This window comes from Argopecten irradians, chromosome 7 (genome assembly GCF_041381155.1).
Source record: "Argopecten irradians isolate NY chromosome 7, Ai_NY, whole genome shotgun sequence".
Taxonomy (NCBI): domain Eukaryota; kingdom Metazoa; phylum Mollusca; class Bivalvia; order Pectinida; family Pectinidae; genus Argopecten; species Argopecten irradians.
This window is the reverse complement of record NC_091140.1, coordinates 7,930,468-7,949,097: the sequence shown is the minus strand read 5'-3', so window position 1 is coordinate 7,949,097 and position 18,630 is coordinate 7,930,468. Positions and strand designations below refer to the sequence as shown.

The following is an 18,630-nucleotide window of genomic DNA, read 5'->3' as shown; positions in this document are numbered from 1 at the left end:
CTTTTAGGATACATATGACGATTGCTACCGAGCGAGTTGTTTACTGATTTTGTAAACTGTCAAGATATGGGTGGATATTCACATAGCCAATGATTAATCGACTGGTATAGTCTAACAAATCTAAGGTATAGATCTCTGACGTCATCAACTCAGCAGATCACTACACTATTATCTCAATATCTTTAATGATTTAATTAGGTAATTAAGTTGTCAGATGATACTTTTGATACAATTAATAGTATTGCATTTACTTATATACCATTTTTATAATAAAGACCAATGCTGAGAGGTCATGCAATTTAATTATCTAGTCAATTAGTTCAAGGGATTATTTTAATGCAAGATGAGACGTGTATGTACATAATACGTAAACACATGTCACTCATCAAAGAAAATGAGATAAAAACTCCTGGTTATATTATAAAATAAAAATATATGTTCCCAAAACAGAATACGGTCACAGTAAGACAGGACTAGAGAAGTGCAATCAAGATATAACATACGGTAAGAATTTGTAGGCATCTAGTTATAGTCATAACGATTCGACGCATTTATGCTTTACAAAAATATATGATTTCAAATTAATTTTGTTCCCTTTTTTTACAGATTGAAGAAGATTAGAATGGCTGAAGGAGGTAGGAATTAGCTACAATATTAGTTTCAATATCTTGAATACATAAATTGCCCTGAATATATTTTCGTACATTTACCTTTCCGTTGTGTGTTAGTTATAATAACATTACCGAAGAAAGATACCGCTCATTTCTGTAGGATTGTTTTAGAAATAATTTAACAGAGGATGAAATCGAGACAATGATTAACACCTGAATTTCCTGATCTAAAGATTTACGCTACTATTAAATAACCCTGGCGTCAGGATAGAAAATATAAAAAATTCAGAGATCGGTCCATTTTATCTCGATGATGACGGAAATACTCATGAAACGGTCGTTACAAATACAAATATTTCAAAATGATTTTTGATTATCATTCTCGACACAATTATTTCTTGAAATATTATTCTTGGGATCAGTTGTCTAATTCAGTGCTCTAAGTCAAGCCGTTAACTGTAGTCGTTTCAATGCAGTCATTATGATACACGATAAATAAAGTCACAAGACATTTTTGCGTATAATTTAAGGTAGACCTTCCCTTCTGGTCATATCTGCAGAATTTCGTTTTTTTTCCCCAATTTGTTCAGGGACCACCTGATCACCATTGTATTTATCACCAGGTTCACTTTTCTTTTACTATTGGCTGTTTATTCATTCAAAATATTTATTAATAAGTGAAGTTAAAGTATTTCAACAGGATATGATAAACAAGTAACAGGTCAAAAACACTGAATGACTATATTTATGCCGATTTTAGAAAAAAACAAACTGCTTATATTTAAGCTGCAATATATTGTTGTGTATATAGCCAAACATAACTGTTTGTATGAAGTGTTGAATCCATCTAAAATTATGAAATACGGAGTATTTGTATCTTCAAAATCTTGGATGTAACATCCAATATCACATTTGCTGCTATTTTGAGCGAATATTGTTTTAACTAAATATATATATTTTTTATGAAATACTGTGTAAAAATACATGTAAATACATAATTATCAAGGGATAAAAATTCCTGTCTAATCTCCGCATATCTTCTCTAATCGATCAATTTGAGTTAAATTTTATCAATCTTAAATATGTTTTTATAATGATTTTTAAATTCACGTACAGTTGACTGTCTTTTCTGTTTGATGTAGAATATATAAAGAATGTTGTATGTATATGGATAATATTTTTTTATACAATTTTGTTTTAAGATAAAAATATATCTTCATTAATTTCCAGACTTTGATTAAAATAAAAATTTGACAAAAATTCTATGTAATTTGATACTCATAAAAGGTGATCTATAGGTTCTTTTTTGCCTTTATTTTGCTTTAATTACATAACTCAAATAGTATAATCCCATTAATTTTTAAACAGTGATTGAGCGGAAATGTTCTCGATATAAGTCTATAAATAAACCACTGAATGCTGGTGTCTTTGGTTATTTTTAAAGGAATGTACTACCTTCCGTTCCGATTAATTTATATGAAAAATGTTTTATAGTTAGCCATTTTTTTTTTGCTCTGATAAAAATAATTTTATTATTAATTAGATTAGTACACATATCACGACATCCCAATTTTTTAAAAATTAATAACAAACGACTTATCTGATTTATTTATTTATACAAATGCATACGTGTGTGCGTGTGTGTGTTTGTGTGTTTGTACACCCATGTACACTGTGTTTTGATCTCATAAACGGTTTAATTGATTCACAAATGCTTCTATATTGCAAATATGTACTTGTCGTGATGCTAAACATGTTTTAAAATCTCCTTAATTAAAAGAGTGTCAATACCTTGAAATATGTCACCAACATATCAACATTTAGAGAATTAACAATTACAGATAAAAAGTTGTCATCAATTGAATTTTCGTATGATACCGAATTGGCAACATTAAATGATCATTAACATTTAAAATGTTTATCAAAACATTTTCTCAAGAGGTGTTTTATGTATTGATATTTTTGTATAACTATAATGCCTAATTCTGCTTTCTTATTTTAATTAACATATGACTCTAAACAAGACTCTTTCCTTTCATATCAGCAGAAAAAATGGCTCCTCAGATTCATGTAGCTATGTATATGTTAGTCCAACTATATTTTTTCTAGATCAATCATTTTCAACCTCTCAAAATGGTCTTGAACTACTGCTTTATTTTATAAATTGGTGATTACCAAATAAATTTCCTATTGAACGAATTGATAATATATTTGATAGAATTAGGTTAATATATAGTGATATAAATAAATGATTCATTTTGGCAATAATACGATTAAAACCAAATTAGTAACCAATAGCGTGTACATGAATCTATATGTATATATATATATCATTATTTCGTGAAAATCTCACCAACAGCCCAAATTGTATTTGTGACCATATGTGTGAGAGAGTGTCTATCCTTTTTGTCTTCCACTGTAATAAGTATGTAAATGACAGAATTTAGTAAAATATTTTGTTTAAAAAAATATCAATATTGAGGTCTATTGACTCTTGTTTCGTCGTTCTATCTTAGGTGAAGGTTTTTATTTGTTTTATAAATTTTGTCTTTTGTATCGACAAAAAATATGTTTAAATTCAGAAAGTGAGATGTCAGCAGTTGATACTGACGATGTCAAATTTTAGTGTGTTTAATTTTGGCGTTTTCGTGCCAAGCGCCAAATTAGGCAAACTAAGACTACATCTACAATACACAGCTTACGGTAAACAATAATACATTTTTGTTTTTGCTTAATATTTCTCGGAGAGTCGTATAATTATTAAAATCAGTGACGGACTACTCTATTAATTGTTTGTTTGACGCATTGAGGCGTATCATAGGGCATCGTGGTGAGACGTAATTGTATGCATCGTTTTAATTAGATTGACTTATTTCTGCCATTTCTATATATCTTTTCATACAGAGTCTATTATTCTTAATCTGATGTACTTGAAATATAGCTATCAAGATTATCTTATTCTTTGTAATCATTTCTAAGAACAGCAATATGCTATAATTTTTTAAACTTTACTCTTTGAATTATTCTTTCGCCACCTCCTCAAAAAGTGGGTTCAGATATTTTGTTTTATAATTTCTTTAAAGTTTACATGCTCAAAGGTATTAATGTGATATAGCGAGATGCTTTGTGCGTGCTACTACAAATGTCCTTATTCCGAATTATTACGACGTTATCAAGACATACTAAATAATACATTCATTACGACAATAAGACTTTGTCATTATTACGAAACAATTATATAGAGGATACACAATGAGTGGTTGTTGAATATTGAGTTTATTCCACACGAGTGAGCTATTTTTTAAAAGTTACAAAAGACACGAGCTTTAAGGTAACCTGTATTGGCTGAAATATGCAAATAGGGTGTAGTAATATTTTCATTAGCAAAAAGGTACTAATTAAAATTCAAAAAGTAAATTCTAATAAAGAATCCATTTGCATTATTTTTTTCTAATTAGATGAAATGTTAATCATTTAACGTCTTATTAAGTTTAATTTTTCATAGTTGCTTCACTAATATAAAACTTATATAAAAGCATACAAACGGCACGGTGCCGTTTCCTCCCGCCAAATAATAATCAGGCCATTGTAATCAAGTTCAAGTCCTTTTCAGACTCGTTTAATTAATCTACTAAACTCATCCGTGAAATCCTTTCCATCAAAATGCGTTACACATATTATTAATATTTCATGTCAATTTTACACCCCGCATGAACAAGTCACGCAATTTGACACAACGACCACGACACATACGCTTTCAAACACACGTTCGGACGTCAAGCGGCGATCACAACATAGTATGACGTCATTCGATTATTGATGACGTTGAAAATGATGTGACACCAAAGAAATAAGTTGTTCGGTCCAAGTTCACCGTGTGAGCCATTATACGTGTGGTATAAAACAAATTGTTAATCAACAGCTGCATCTCCCTGATAGTTGAATAAAACCTCCTTTTGTGGTAGAAAACTGTAATAAACCAATCTATGTTAATTTTGCACCAATTTAAGTATAAATTACGGAATGCCTATGTCGATCGCGACATAATATGTGTGTTTTGTGAAAACGATGCTTAAAGCATATTTCATCAAATAATGGAAAATCTTAAAATAGAAACTAAGTTTTTCTGAAGTAGTTATTAACCATTTATATGATTTTTTTTTCATGTTAGCTTTAATAATGTAGTCTGCATTTGTAAGTTTTTGCATAAATTATAAATTCGTTCTGGTAACAATTGTAAACATTTTGTTATCTATTGTAGGAGACCATAGGAATGGAGGACAGGGCTATTATAATAAAACTATCAAACAGGAAATTCAGCGAGGAATGAAGGAAATGGGCGATGAAAGGTAAAAAGATTCAAGTTGACATTGAAAATGAAGTGGAATGATCTATAACAAAACTATCGAGGTTGAAGTATCTCAAACAAACGTATTGCACGACTTCTTTTCTAACGAGTGTTGTCATAGCTACAAGCTATCGCATATTCCTAAAATGTTCTAAATACTAACGACTGCTATTTCATTATCGTTAAGTTTACTTTTTTTTATAATTAACCAAAAAAATATTTCCGTCTACAAAAAGTATCAATCTGATTAAAATACATATCCTTGGTATCACATCATTTGATAAGAGGATCTGACAACACCGATGCAATATTGGAGATATAAATTGCTTAGTGTCAGAAGAAGTCGTTTATATGGAAATATCCAAATTGGCCTCTGCCCCTCACATGCCCAGTTTCAGAGAGGAAGTCGTTTATATGAAAATATGTCAACCCATGGGGGTCAGTTAAACCATTTCTCCACCCCACAATAATTCTACCATTGTAATATGAGTACTACAGTGTACCCCGTGTTAAGGTTTAGAACATACAAGAATTCGTTTTTATGGAAATAGCCAAATGCAACCCTTAAAACCCTACTCCACAGGACCCGGGGTCAGTTTGGTCGTATAAAATACAATATTTTCAGTCCCCACACCATACAGATGCTTCCGATCAAATTTGGTTAAATTCCGACCAACGGTTATGAAGAACTCGATTGTTGATGGACGGGCAGACGAACGCCACGTTATGGCTTTAGCTGACGTTAGTCCCTCATATATTATATAATAATGGTCTACTTTCCTCATTAGGAATAAAAAAATATGTGGAAGTACATGTACAGAATACGTGCCATGGGAAATTACAACTTATGAATAAATTGTAAAACAACGCGAATCACTAACATTGATTTAGAATCATTATTTCATAAAAGGCATATAGTATGACCTTTGACCTTAACTCCATTGTCTCAATCCATTTAGAGATTGAACAGTGTTTTGTTTGCGTTAAAGGTGGTATGAACGCAATTGGATACATACATATTCAACATAGCGCGTACGCAATTGGATACATACATATTCAATATAGCGCGTTCATACCACCTTTAACGCAATCAAACACTGTTCAATCAATATATTTACATACATGAGTCTACTTTTACACGTTCGTCGGCAAATTTAAAACGATGTTGGTTGCTAAGTTGGGTAACTACGATAGTAAGGATGGCCGAAGATAGAGTTCCGATTTTTGAACGTTATAGCGGCAGTTTGATTTGAAATATAACAATGACATCGTTCAATTATTTTTAAAATGTAGATTTTTTTTTTCAATTTGATCATATATCAATAATGTCCATTTCGACTACCAGTTATATCGGTGTTAGGGTAGTAATGCGGTCCGAAGTGGAGCGAGCCGCCATATTTGATTTTTAACCAAGGAAAGTTACTGTGCTATAGCCTATTGATTGTTTGATCGTTGAGCTGCTGAATGTTTGTCATGTATGTATCTGTCTACGATATAGACTAAATTCTTCATAGTCATAACTTTCATTTTATTGTACGGGGGATAGACAAGTGATTGTATGGTGTGTGTAGGCCTATTTTGAATGCAAAGGCAGAGGATGAAGCTGACGATACTGTTTCGGATACCTGTAGTGTTTAATTTTCTGGAAATCTGTACATGATCTGTTCTCCAATGAGATGTTCTGTGTAATTAGGTGAAAGGAGTGATTACACACACATACAGAAGTAACTATGAGGAAAGACACACACACCCTCCGGTTGTAGTCTCGACCAGCGAATCATTTTGTTGTTTATTACCGTAACAATGCTTGAACATATATTCAATTGGATTTGAGGTCAACTCTTTGTTGTTATTTTCAAATCCGTCAAGTTATGACGAGGAAACTTTGTTTATATTTCCTACCTTACTATCAACTGAGTACTGACGAACATAATATTGTCTGTGCCGTCTAAGGATCAGTCTTGAGACCAATATAAGACCGATATCGTCTTTTAGTTTATTATGAATTCGAAGCAAATATGTCATCTGAAAAAAGGTAAAATGTAAATTAAGTAATTTAAGTTTATGCAGATTATCATATGACGCAAAATCTTACCGAAGCGTGAACTAGAAGTAGTCCTATTCTGCACCGGGTTTCTATTCATACGTCATTGCGATTACGCTAATTTGAACGCAACACCCCTCCCGTTAACTATATAGGGGCATATGTAAATATAGATCAATTTAAAAAAAAAAAAAATTATATTTTTTTTTATTTTTGAAGAAATTTTACATGGGTACAAAAAGCATTTACTTATGATATTCAATATTCATTATCTAAATCGTAATATTGATTTAGAAACTTTGAACGTCTCTAATACTGTAAACCAAGTTATTTATAAGGGCTGCTAGATATAATGCACTCTCAAGGTGTTCATTGAAAAAACAAAATTGACTCTCTTTGTAAATATGTATATATGCATTATATATGTTAATTAGTTATTATGTGTTTTCACATATATATAATCACTCGACTGAATTATATCAAATCTAAAAAAAAATAGTTGCCGTGTAGACAAAGTGGTTTACATTACCAGGTATTCCCTATACAATATGATAGTAATTTTCTTGAGTTTTAATTGAACGATTAATGACAGAAATTTGCAAGTTGCACCCTTTTAGAAAAGCAAAAGAAGAGATTAAGTAAAAAAGAAGAATAATAGAAAAAGAGAAAGAAGAAGTGGCAATGGACTGACAAGGCTCATCATTCTCATTGAGATTTATAAAATCATATGTAAAAAGATTAGATACCACACCAAGATCATGCAAAATGCAATTAAAGTATATTAAAAGAAAAAGTTTAAAATGTGACATTATTCTAAAAACATTCCCATTTTCTCGACTCTTTGACAAATATCATAATATGTGTTTCACCCTTGGTGGTTGCAATGTATTTTTCAGTCCTGTACATATCCTTCAAAAGATTTTTAAACGCATTCATTGATAAACCAATTTGGAGACATCTAGCACTATAAAAATATTGCTTTAGTACTAAAATGACAACATTATCTGTATAATTTTTACAATTAGAGAGTCCAAAAATGAAAGATTCCTTATTAAACGTAAATGGAATTAAAAGCATCTCTAATATGGATTCAAAATTTGATAGGAATAACTGAACATTTTCACAGTCCCATAATGTTTTAACTATAGTCTCAATTTCAGTTTTACACTGATGACAGTAAGGAGTGTCTACAAGGCCTATTTTAAACAGATATGAATTTGTGGTTAAAATATACTGATTAATTCCAAACTGAAGCCACTGCAATTTTGTGCTTCTGGTACTGATAAAAGGAATAATGTATTTTTGTCTCCATTTTAGATTGTCAAAACCAAAAATATCATCCCATATTTTTTTCTTCCTGTAGCAACAGTAGTATTCTGGCAAAGTGTCTTATAAAAATCACTTGCTCCTTTTTTATGCTTATATGACACGAGCTTTTTCGTTGGTTGCTTATTACGTAAATGGAAGAAGCGCAACTACGACGATTCAGCGGGTTGCGTGGTGTGGAAACTTCGATATTTACGTGAGATCTGCCCAGGTTCAGGGAGAGTTTTGTACTGAGAGTAACAATGGCTGGCAAAGTTGTTATAAATAATACTTTAGATATATTGCGCACTTATATAGGATATTAAGTGTATATAATTAAATCATTTGATAAAATTGTATGCAGTATATTTTTACTTAACTACCTATGTCAGTACATGAAGTGTGACCTTTGACCTTAACTACATTTTATCTTTTCTGAAAACGTCCCATTATGAACCGACAAATAAATGCAGTAAATAAATTAGAGATGTGACATAATATTGAAGAAGAACAATTCAGCTGTTTCCTCTGAAAAGTAAAGGAGCTAATTGACCTATGACCCTTGCCCATGACCACTGCACGTAGCAATATTGACAACATCATCTTGCAAGGATGACTACTGAATATTTTGATATATGGTGTCAACCTTCAGGAAAACCCCACGGAATCACATAAACTACCGGACTATAGTCATATTTCATTCACATAAAAGTTTGGACAATATTACAAAAGCAGTATATGCTAATATAACAGGGCTATCTAGATAAATAGTCATCTCAAATTGTTTTAAACGATTAATTATTTCTTCACTTGAATTTTCAAATTTTATGATCTCAGATTAATCCTGTCCCTGTTTTCCTTACAGATTGCATGAAATGAGAACGGCTGAAGGAGGTAAGCACTAACTAGTTTCAATATCTTATATACATGTACATTTTAAGGACCCTGTCTGCCAAGAAGTAAAAAAATTCCTAACCTGTAGTCTAAAATGGATTTTTGAAAAAAGGAATTGGTTTATAAAATTTGAATATTAAGAATCAAAGATAGCCATTTATACAATGTGTGATTTTACATTACTTTTACTGTTTTGACCATACAGAGGAGGACAAAACTGAAACTTTAACTTTCAAACTGGTTGTCTGAAAAGAGGGATCATTTCTCTTGCTTTTCTCATCCTTTCCCTCTCCTTTTCAAATATCAAATGTACATATTGGGTTGCTTAGCAGAAACAGTCACTTCAATTGCCAAATGGTTAGTGTTCCAAAATGGAAATGCAGGAGAAGACCCCAGGAGTTTAATTAGAGGGATTTTGTTGAAAAAAAAAGCATAACAGATGTGAGATCAATGTGCTTGATTTTTTACTTTTACCCAAGTTCAATATTTGTTATCGTTTTAGCATTTTTTCTTAAAAAAAAACCCAATGTATTTTAACTACACTTAGATTTAAAAACAAAATGCCAATAAGTTATAATTTCACACTTAAATGCCTAATATTTTCATCGCAGTTTTACAGCAGAAATGAACTTGATATCGCTACAAATGTCGTTGCACTGATGATTTAAATGAAATATTGGAAGTAAAAGAGAGTAAAATGCCAACTTTCTAGACGGTGTAAGAAGCACTTTTCCAAAACAGATGCCAAATAAGTCATTTCTTAAAAAAAATTGTATATACTTCTACTTATGGTCCATCTGAACCTCATTCTTTCGAAATATTTTGATACTCGTTTATACTAGTTCTCGATCTTTTCTATACACTGATAATGTTTTTGACCCATAGTTTAAACATATGTTCTCCCAATTGCGTACTCTATGATTACCGTACGCATATCGTTGTATTAGTTTTGAATAACGTAAACATTTTATTCTGTAGTAAATGCAACATCTCATCTTTTGTTCAAGGCACACTGTATATTTATCAATTCTCTAATATATATTTTTCTAATTCCATTGTCATCGTATTTCTATTTTAACCCAGTACGGATACTTTAAGGTGAGCTTTCAAAAATGGTTATTCCTATCTATAGCAAGTCCTCAGTAAAATGTGTCGAAAATTATATTCTAATGTGTGTTTTTTTTATATTTCATACACGAATTTGAAGAAATAACCAATTAGACAACCATTTTGAAAATTTGAGCTTCTAATGTGTTGAAAATTTTTTTTAGACTCTAGTGCAAAGGCATCAACTGCATATGTATCAAGTTCATTGTGCAGTAAAACTTTGCAAAAGGTCATCTGTTATGAATAGACAGTTTTAAGCCAATGACTTATCGTAACTTGTGTATGTTATATTGTGTGAATATTCTGAACATCTCGAGGTTTTTCGTTTAAGAAATAAACAAGGATATATGGAACACATGTGCTAGATGTAAATATTATATTATAAATACGCATACTGAAGTAATTCATGTATGAAAGACCTCTTAGTTTAGGATAAAGATGACAACATTTACTTTAACCTAACGCTGTGAGGTGAGTGCAGTGAGACTAGCCATATTTAGACTGAACGTACGTGTGTCGAGTTCAATGCTTTATATCGGGATAGGTTATATATTGTCTTCTCATAACGTAAAGAAAAACTTGTGTTGTCGTTTATAACGTCGCCTCTGATTGGCTGAATCAAGAAATTATATAAATTAGAAGGAGCAACAAGGGTTTTTATTTAATGGAGCTAAAACACAACAATCAGAATATACTATCTTCATACTGAAGTCAAAGTCTGTATTGCGCATATAATCTATTTTAGAACATCCAATTTGTTTTTATTACCTTTGAAAAGTAGTCGACCTTCATTAACTACAATAATTACGAGTGTATTTTGCGTGCTAGAAACATGCAGTACAATTTCGTTAGCAACCTTACATTATAGATATATAGCCATATTACTAGATTTGTGAAATTTGCAAGGTGACAATATATTATAACTTTAAACATATTTCATATAACGTAGAGCAGGGTCTTAGAATCTCAGATACTTAGTATGTAAATTTCTGAAAGAGTCATCATCCATTTTAAACGAATTTTGACGACAACTATTGAGATGGAGTTTGTTGTTTTTAGCAAAAGGACAGCTTTCTGAGAGGGATGAAAACGAGCGCCGAATTATATTGATCGGGAAAACCGGTTGTGGCAAAAGTGCATTAGGGAACACCATACTCGGGAAGAAAGTGTTTGAATCTAAAACGAGTCTGTCTTCAGTCACGAGTAAATGTAAAATGCACCAAGCAGAACGATTTGGGAAGGACGTACTGGTCATAGATACCCCGGGGTTTTTCGATAACAATATGACAGCTGAAGACCTTACAAATGAGATTGTCAAATGTATTGGTATTGCGTCGCCAGGACCACATGCTATAGTACTCGTATTACGCCTAGGGAGGATTACTAAAGAAGATCAGGATACGTTCGAATTGTTTGAAGAGCTGTTTGGAGACGCCATGAATAAACACGTGATAATTGCGTTTACAGGAAGGGATGACTTAGATCGAGACAACGAAACCATAGAAAACCAGGTTCAGGGTGGACATAATCAGCTTACCAAAATTCTGGAGAAATGCAACAAGAGGTATCTTGCGTTTGACAATACCCCGAGTCTGCCGTCGATGAAACGTGATGACGACGCAGAGAAGCTTATCAGAGAAGTTGGAAATATCACAATAGCGAATAATGGACAATATTATTCAAATGAAATGTTCAAAGAGGCAGAAAAGAAATTACATAGAAAGAATGAAACAACTTGCAATTGAAAGGATGCAAAGTATGCAAACAGCCAGTGAAATCATGGATATTGGCGAATACCTTAAAGATATCCGTTCAATGCTTCGGAAGGAGATTGAAAAAGAAGATGATGAATTAGTCTTGAAAAATTTATCTTCCGGATTATATAGGATAAGTTTGGGTCTTCTGAACGCTGGTTTGGCGCCATTTCGATTCGTCGGATCGCGTGTGTTCAAGCAAAAACAGTAATCACATTGGAGACAATGCCTTTGAGATATAAATTATCCTTTGCCTTTTACAAACATCTGTCACTGGCCATCGTATTATCTTTATGTGTATTTAAAACTCTGTAACTAAACACAAAGTAGCATTTTACAGAAAACGGTTGCATGCAAGGACTATCGTAACTTTCACTTCTGGGCTATGTCATAGTAAAAACTGAAGGACAAAACGGACCAGTTGCATGACTTCATTTAAAAATTATGTAGAAAGTGACGCCCGACCTATAATTCATACTGTCAACAACAGTGTACGTTATTCGGTTGTTTTGATGTACTACGAATGACCAACGACCTGTCCTTGATCTGTTTTCGCACACATATCCTTTAGTTTTGCTATGACATATTCCAGTAATGGATATAACGACAGTGATAGTAACCCTTGGAATATCACGGATGGCGAAATATCTCATAATGTTTTATAACTTGCACATCCATATACAAATATAGTGTATTGATAGGCATATCATTGTATAGTAAGGTAGGAAACGTCTAACTTTTACAATGATAACCCCTTAAAAATGAGAACATTCTAGTTCTAGACCGTTGGTGGTATATTGTATAGGCTGATTTGTATTCATTACGAGTTGCTGCACACGTACTGCTGTGAACTGTGGATAAATACAACATACTTTCCTTACCTGGAAAATTAAACTTGATATTGACACTCGTATCCTCTGGATTTCTGCATATTCCTCGTTTGGAACCAAGAAGATTTCGGCATTATTCATGGACACGCGGTTTATAGTAATGGTTTGTTTGGTTGTTTTTAGGTTTAGATTACAACCTCCTCCCAGTACATTTATGTATCCAGGTGTTACTCGCTCCCACAAACTAGTTTTGGTTTTATTGGTGTAACGTCCTATTAACAGCCAATGTCATGTAAGGACGTGCCAGGTGTGTTGGTGGAAGAAAGCCGGAGTACCCGGAGAAAAGCCAACGGCCATCGGTCAGTACCTGGCAACTGTCCCACATGGGATTCGAACTCGCAACCCAGAGGTGGAGGGCTTGTGGTAATATGTCGAGACATCTTAACCACTCGGCAACCGCGGCCCCTTCCCACAACACTGACCGCTACTTAAGGATACTATGGTGACATTAGATATTTGCGAAAGTGCAGCTTATAACAATACGTGTTGTTGTGCTATTTTATGTTTGCTATACATGTAAATGTTGTTGTCCATAATATTATAATTCCTTTAAAAATAAAAATAAACCTTGTCACCTTAGCAATTATATTTTAAATTTATATATTTGTTAAGCATTGCTACACAATCTATTAAGATTAAAGGTATTGACAATTTAGTTAAGTAACAGGATACCTTAAGTTAATAAGATAAAAGAAAAATGGCACCCAAACCGAAGAAATAATTATGTAGAAAAAAGACATCAATGTATCCTGGAACAAAACGCCATTAAATAGGCAATATATAACATAAAGGTAAATGGCCCCCGAACTGATTAAGAAATAATTATATAGAAAAAATCGCATTGATCTTGTAGGAAAAAAACTTCCAAAATATCTTGGAAAAAAACATCATCAAATATACAATACAGATATAATTATATAATTATATATGACATAATATAATTTTAGGCAAAGCCTATCTGAGAACGCAATAGTTGTTCTGTTGATTTTCATAATCTGTTACCAAATAGTGGTATTATAGTTTTTATGCATAAAGGATCTCAAACGGCAAGGGAGTTGACCCATGACCCATCAGGCGATTGATCTCGTAAGGTTTTGTTCTGCATTGTTTATTATGTGTAATGATTGCACTGCTAGAAATAGTTTAATATTATAATCATGGCCTTGTTGAATTCCTGGCATTGAATATATAACAAGAAAAAGTATATGTATATATATATATATATAGCATAGGACATTTCTACTTTTTTCTTTAAGCAAAAATTAGTGACTAAGGCATCAACATATCTCATAGTCATTCTCCGTTGCCAGGCGGAAAATTCCGAAAGTGGCCGAGTCACATAAAAGGCATTAAAGTTAATGTTAAAAACAGAATGCAAACGTAAGCTTATATTTATAATCCCCTTTTTTTGGGTTTAACTTTTATGAATGTTTTTATCATTAATTCAAAGATAAGAATATTTTGTAATCTCACGTGATTGAAACTTTGATACAGACCCTGGATCTTGTTGTAATTTCCGCTTCCGGTTTACTGAGAAAGTTTTCAAACTCTACATAAATGGATGATTCTCTACCACACAGCCCTAGGCCTGTTCGAGCTGAGATATATGGTTTAATATAATTAAATTAAACATAAATGTGATAGTTCTTCGAAACTTTGACGGAATATACATAACTTTATGTAATTGCTTACTACAAAAAACATAAAAATATGGAACCATGGACTGTTCAGGTAGGATGCTATTAACTTAATAAGTACACCAACCACCATATTTAAGATATACTGTTAATGTTTGAAAGATTGAATAATTTTAATCATGTTATTAAATTTCTGTACGAGTTGCTGATTTAACTTTTCTTTGAGTATCACGTAATTATATGTATTTGGACACTACAGAGTTATCTCACCTTCCGGATAGGTATTGATTGTGACGTCATCAGTTTGCAAGCGAAATGTCTAACTTTTCACAGAAAATGACCAATCTCTCTAAGAGTGCATTGTGGTCCCCACATTTCATCTCTGTCAACAGTCCAATCGTGACTATTTACTTACATGTAAATCCAGTGTATCCGCAAAATAATCTACATTAGTTTGGATTTATATGGAATGATCAAGTTATATTCTGTCGGACCTAGCAGTCATTTATAGGCAAATGGTACAAAAGGAAACTTAAAGTATGTATTAAAGAAATTAGGAAGCATCTGAAATACATATTGCAGGAATCCTGAAATTTTTTATGAGCCATTATCAGAGATAAAATATGGGAACCACAATGAACCATGGAGACATTGTTTAAAAGTATATTGAAATTTTCACCTTTGAAACAAAGTAATCATGCGCTATACACTGGTATAGCTTGTCCAAAAACGAAAGAAATTATTAATAATTTCCCGCAAAAAAAATATGGTAGTCAATTCCAGCTGACCGACAGTTGCAAAGAATCAAAATTAAAAAAAAAATCAAGAAATAAATTCTTTGAAAAGGACGTGTTCCGTGGATCGCCAAATGTCGATTTAATGTTTTTGGTGCAAATGAATCAATCAATGCACAATGCGTATTTGAAGATTTGTTATTCTACAAATAGATTATTCATATGACTACAGCGCCACCTTTTAAAATTTTAACGTCTGATTTCAATATGTGTGCCTTTAATATATGATATAATATAGAATTTTAAATGATGTTTTGATAAAAAATGACAAATTCCGAGTTACCTCAGCGTTAAGTATGCAAATGACCTATTGTCGTCATGCTTCGTCAATCGTTCGTAAACGTTTTATTAAAATGACTTCTTCTCAATAGACAAAAGACCCAGGTTAATGATATTTGGCCTGTAGCATGGTGAGATGAACGGTAGTATATGTGATGGTGTTGATAGTGGTGCAGTAGTGGAAATGGTAGTGGTAATGGTAGTATTTGTGGTGGGAATGGTGGTATTAGTGGTGGTAATGGTAGCGGTAATGGTGGTATTAGTGGTGGTAATGGTAGATGTAATGGTAGTGGTAATGGTGGTATTAGTGGTGGTAATGGTAGCGGTAATGGTGGTATTAGTGGTGGTAATGGTAGATGTAATGGTAGTGGTAATGGTGGTATTAGTGGTGGTAATGGTAGCGGTAATGGTGGTATTAGTGGTGGTAATGGTAGATGTAATGGTAGTGGTAATGGTAGTATTAGTGGTGGTGATGGTAGTGGTGATGGAAGTATTAGTGGTGGTAATGGTAGTATTAGTGGTGGTATTGGTAGTATTAGTGGTGGCAATAGTAGTAATAGTAGTGGTAATGGTAGTAGTAATGGTAGTATTAGTGGTGGTAATGGTAGTGGTAATGGTAGTATTAGTGGTGATAATGGTAGTATTAGTGGTGGTAATGGTAGTGGTAATGGTAGATGTAATGGTAGTAGGAATGATAGTATTTGTGGTGGGAATGGTAGTGGTTATGGTACATGAAATGGTAGTGGGAATGGTAGTATTAGTGATGTTAATGGTAGTATTAGTGGTGGTAATAGTAGTGGTAAAGGTAGTATTAGTGGTGGTAATGGTAGTGGGAATGGTAGTATTTGTGGTGGTAATGGTAGTGGGAATGGTAGTGGTTATGGTAGATGTAATGGTAGTAGGAATGGTAGTATTTGTGGTGGGAATGGTAGTGGTTATGGTAGATGTAATGGTAGTGGGAATGGTAGTAGTATTAGTGGTGGTAATGGTAGTGGTAATGATAGTGGCTATGGTAGATGTAATGGTAATGGGAATGGTAGTATTTGTGGAGGGAATTGTAGTATTAGTGGTGGTAATGGTATTGGTAATGGTAGTTTTAGTGGTGCTAATATTAGTGTGAATGGTAAAATCATAAGTGGTAAGTGTTCTGGTAATGGTAGTGGTAAGAGTAGTTATAATGGTAGTATTAAAGGAGGTAATTGTAGAGGGAATGGTAGTATAAGTAGTGGTAATGGTAGTGGCAATGGTAGTTAGAATGGTAGTACATTGTATTAGTGGTGGTAATGGTAGTGGAAATGGTAGTATTTGTGGTGGTAATGGTAGTATCAGTGGTGGTAATGGTAGTGGTAATGGTAGTGGTAATGGTAGTATTAGTGGTGGTAATGGTAGTGGTAATGGTAGTATTAGTGGCGGTAATGATAGTGGTAATGGTAGTATTTGTAGTGGTATTGGTAGTATTAGTGGTGGTAATTTTAGTGGTATTGGTAGTATTAGTGGTGGTAATGTTAGTGGTATTGGTAATATTAGTGGTGGTAATGGTAGTATTTGTAGTGCTAATGGTAGTATTATTGGTGGTAATAGTGGTGGGAATGGTAGTATTAGTGGAGGTTATGGTAGTATTAGTGGTGGTAATGGTAGTGGTAATGGTAGTATTAGTGTTGAGAATTGTAGTATTAGTGGTGCTAATGGCAGCTTTAGTGGGGGTAATGATAGTGGTAATGGTAGTATTAGTGGTGGTAATATTAGTGGTGGTAATGGTAGTATTTGTAGTGGTAATGGTAGTATTAGTGGTGGTAATATTAGTGGTGGTAATGGTAGTATTTGTAGTGGTAATGGTAGTATTAGTGGTGGTAATGGTAGTGGGAATGGTAGTATTAATGGTGAAAATAATAGTATTAGTGGTGGTAAAGGTAGTATTAATGGTGGTAATGGTTGTATTAGTGTTGGGAATGGTAGTATTAGTTTTGGTATTAGTAGTATTAGTGGTTGTTATGGTAGTATTAGTGGTGGTAATGGTAGTGGGAATGGTAGTATTAGTTTTTGGTAATGGTAGTATTAGTGGTGGTAATGGTAATATTTGTGTTAGTGATGGTAATATTAGTGGTAGGAATGGTAGTGAGAATGGTAGTATGAATAGTGGTAATGATAGTATTAGTGGTTGTAATGGTAGTATTAATGGTGGTAATGGTAGTATTAGTGTTAGTAATGATAGTATTAGTGGTGGTAATGGTAGCATTAGTGGTTATAATAGTATTAGTGTTGGTAATGGTAGTATTATTGTTGGTAATGGTAGTATTAGTGGTGGTAATGGTAGTGATAATGATAGTATTAGTGGTGGTAATGGTAGTATTAGTGGTGGTGGTAATAGTAGTATCAGTGTTGGTAATGGTAGTATTAGTGGTGGTAATGGTAGTATTAGTGGTGGTAATGATAGTGGTAACGATAGTATTTGTGGTGGGAATGGTAGTGTTAATGGTGGTATCACTGGTGGTAATGGTAGTATTAGTGGTCGTAATAGTAGTGGTAAGGATAGTGGTTATGGTAGATGTAATGCTAGTGTTAATGGTAGTATTAGTGGTGGGAATGGTAGTATTAGTGGTGGGAATGGTAGTATTAGTGGTGGGAATGGTAGTATTAGTGGTGGGAATGGTAGTGGTAATGGTAGTGGTTATGGTAGATGTAATGGTAATGGAAATTGTCGTATATGTGGTGGGAATTGTAGTATTAGAGGTGGTAATGGTAGTGGTTAAGGTAGTTTTAGTGTTGCTAATAATAGTGGAAATGGTAAAATCATAGGTGGTAAGTGTTCTGGTAATGGTAGTGGTAACAGTAGTTATAATGGTAGTATTAAAGGAGGTAATTGTAGAGGGAATGGTAGTATTAGTAGTGGTAATGGTAGTGGCAATGGTAGTGAGAATGGTTGTACATTGTATTAGTGGTGGTAATGGTAGTGGAAATGGTAGTATT

The 18,630-nt window shown here is 33.1% G+C and overlaps 2 protein-coding genes across 2 annotated transcripts; one reads left to right on the top strand and one right to left on the bottom strand.

The window, feature by feature from the left end:
• Positions 1-442: 442 nt before the first annotated feature.
• LOC138327443 (GTPase IMAP family member 9-like) lies at positions 443-14,786 on the top strand. The gene is made up of 5 exons (XM_069273527.1): positions 443-504; positions 607-635; positions 4,873-4,960; positions 9,174-9,202; positions 11,369-14,786. The coding sequence occupies exons 2-5, from the start codon at positions 623-625 to the stop codon at positions 12,052-12,054; spliced, it is 816 nt and encodes a 271-aa protein (XP_069129628.1). The 5' UTR covers positions 443-504; positions 607-622; the 3' UTR covers positions 12,055-14,786.
• A 946-nt stretch (positions 14,787-15,732) lies between these two features.
• LOC138326849 (mucin-2-like) lies at positions 15,733-17,899 on the bottom strand. The gene is made up of 2 exons (XM_069272844.1): positions 16,929-17,899; positions 15,733-16,768 (listed from the first exon to the last, which is right to left on the bottom strand). The coding sequence occupies exons 1-2, from the start codon at positions 17,897-17,899 to the stop codon at positions 15,733-15,735; spliced, it is 2,007 nt and encodes a 668-aa protein (XP_069128945.1).
• Between the last annotated feature and the right edge of the window lie 731 nt (positions 17,900-18,630).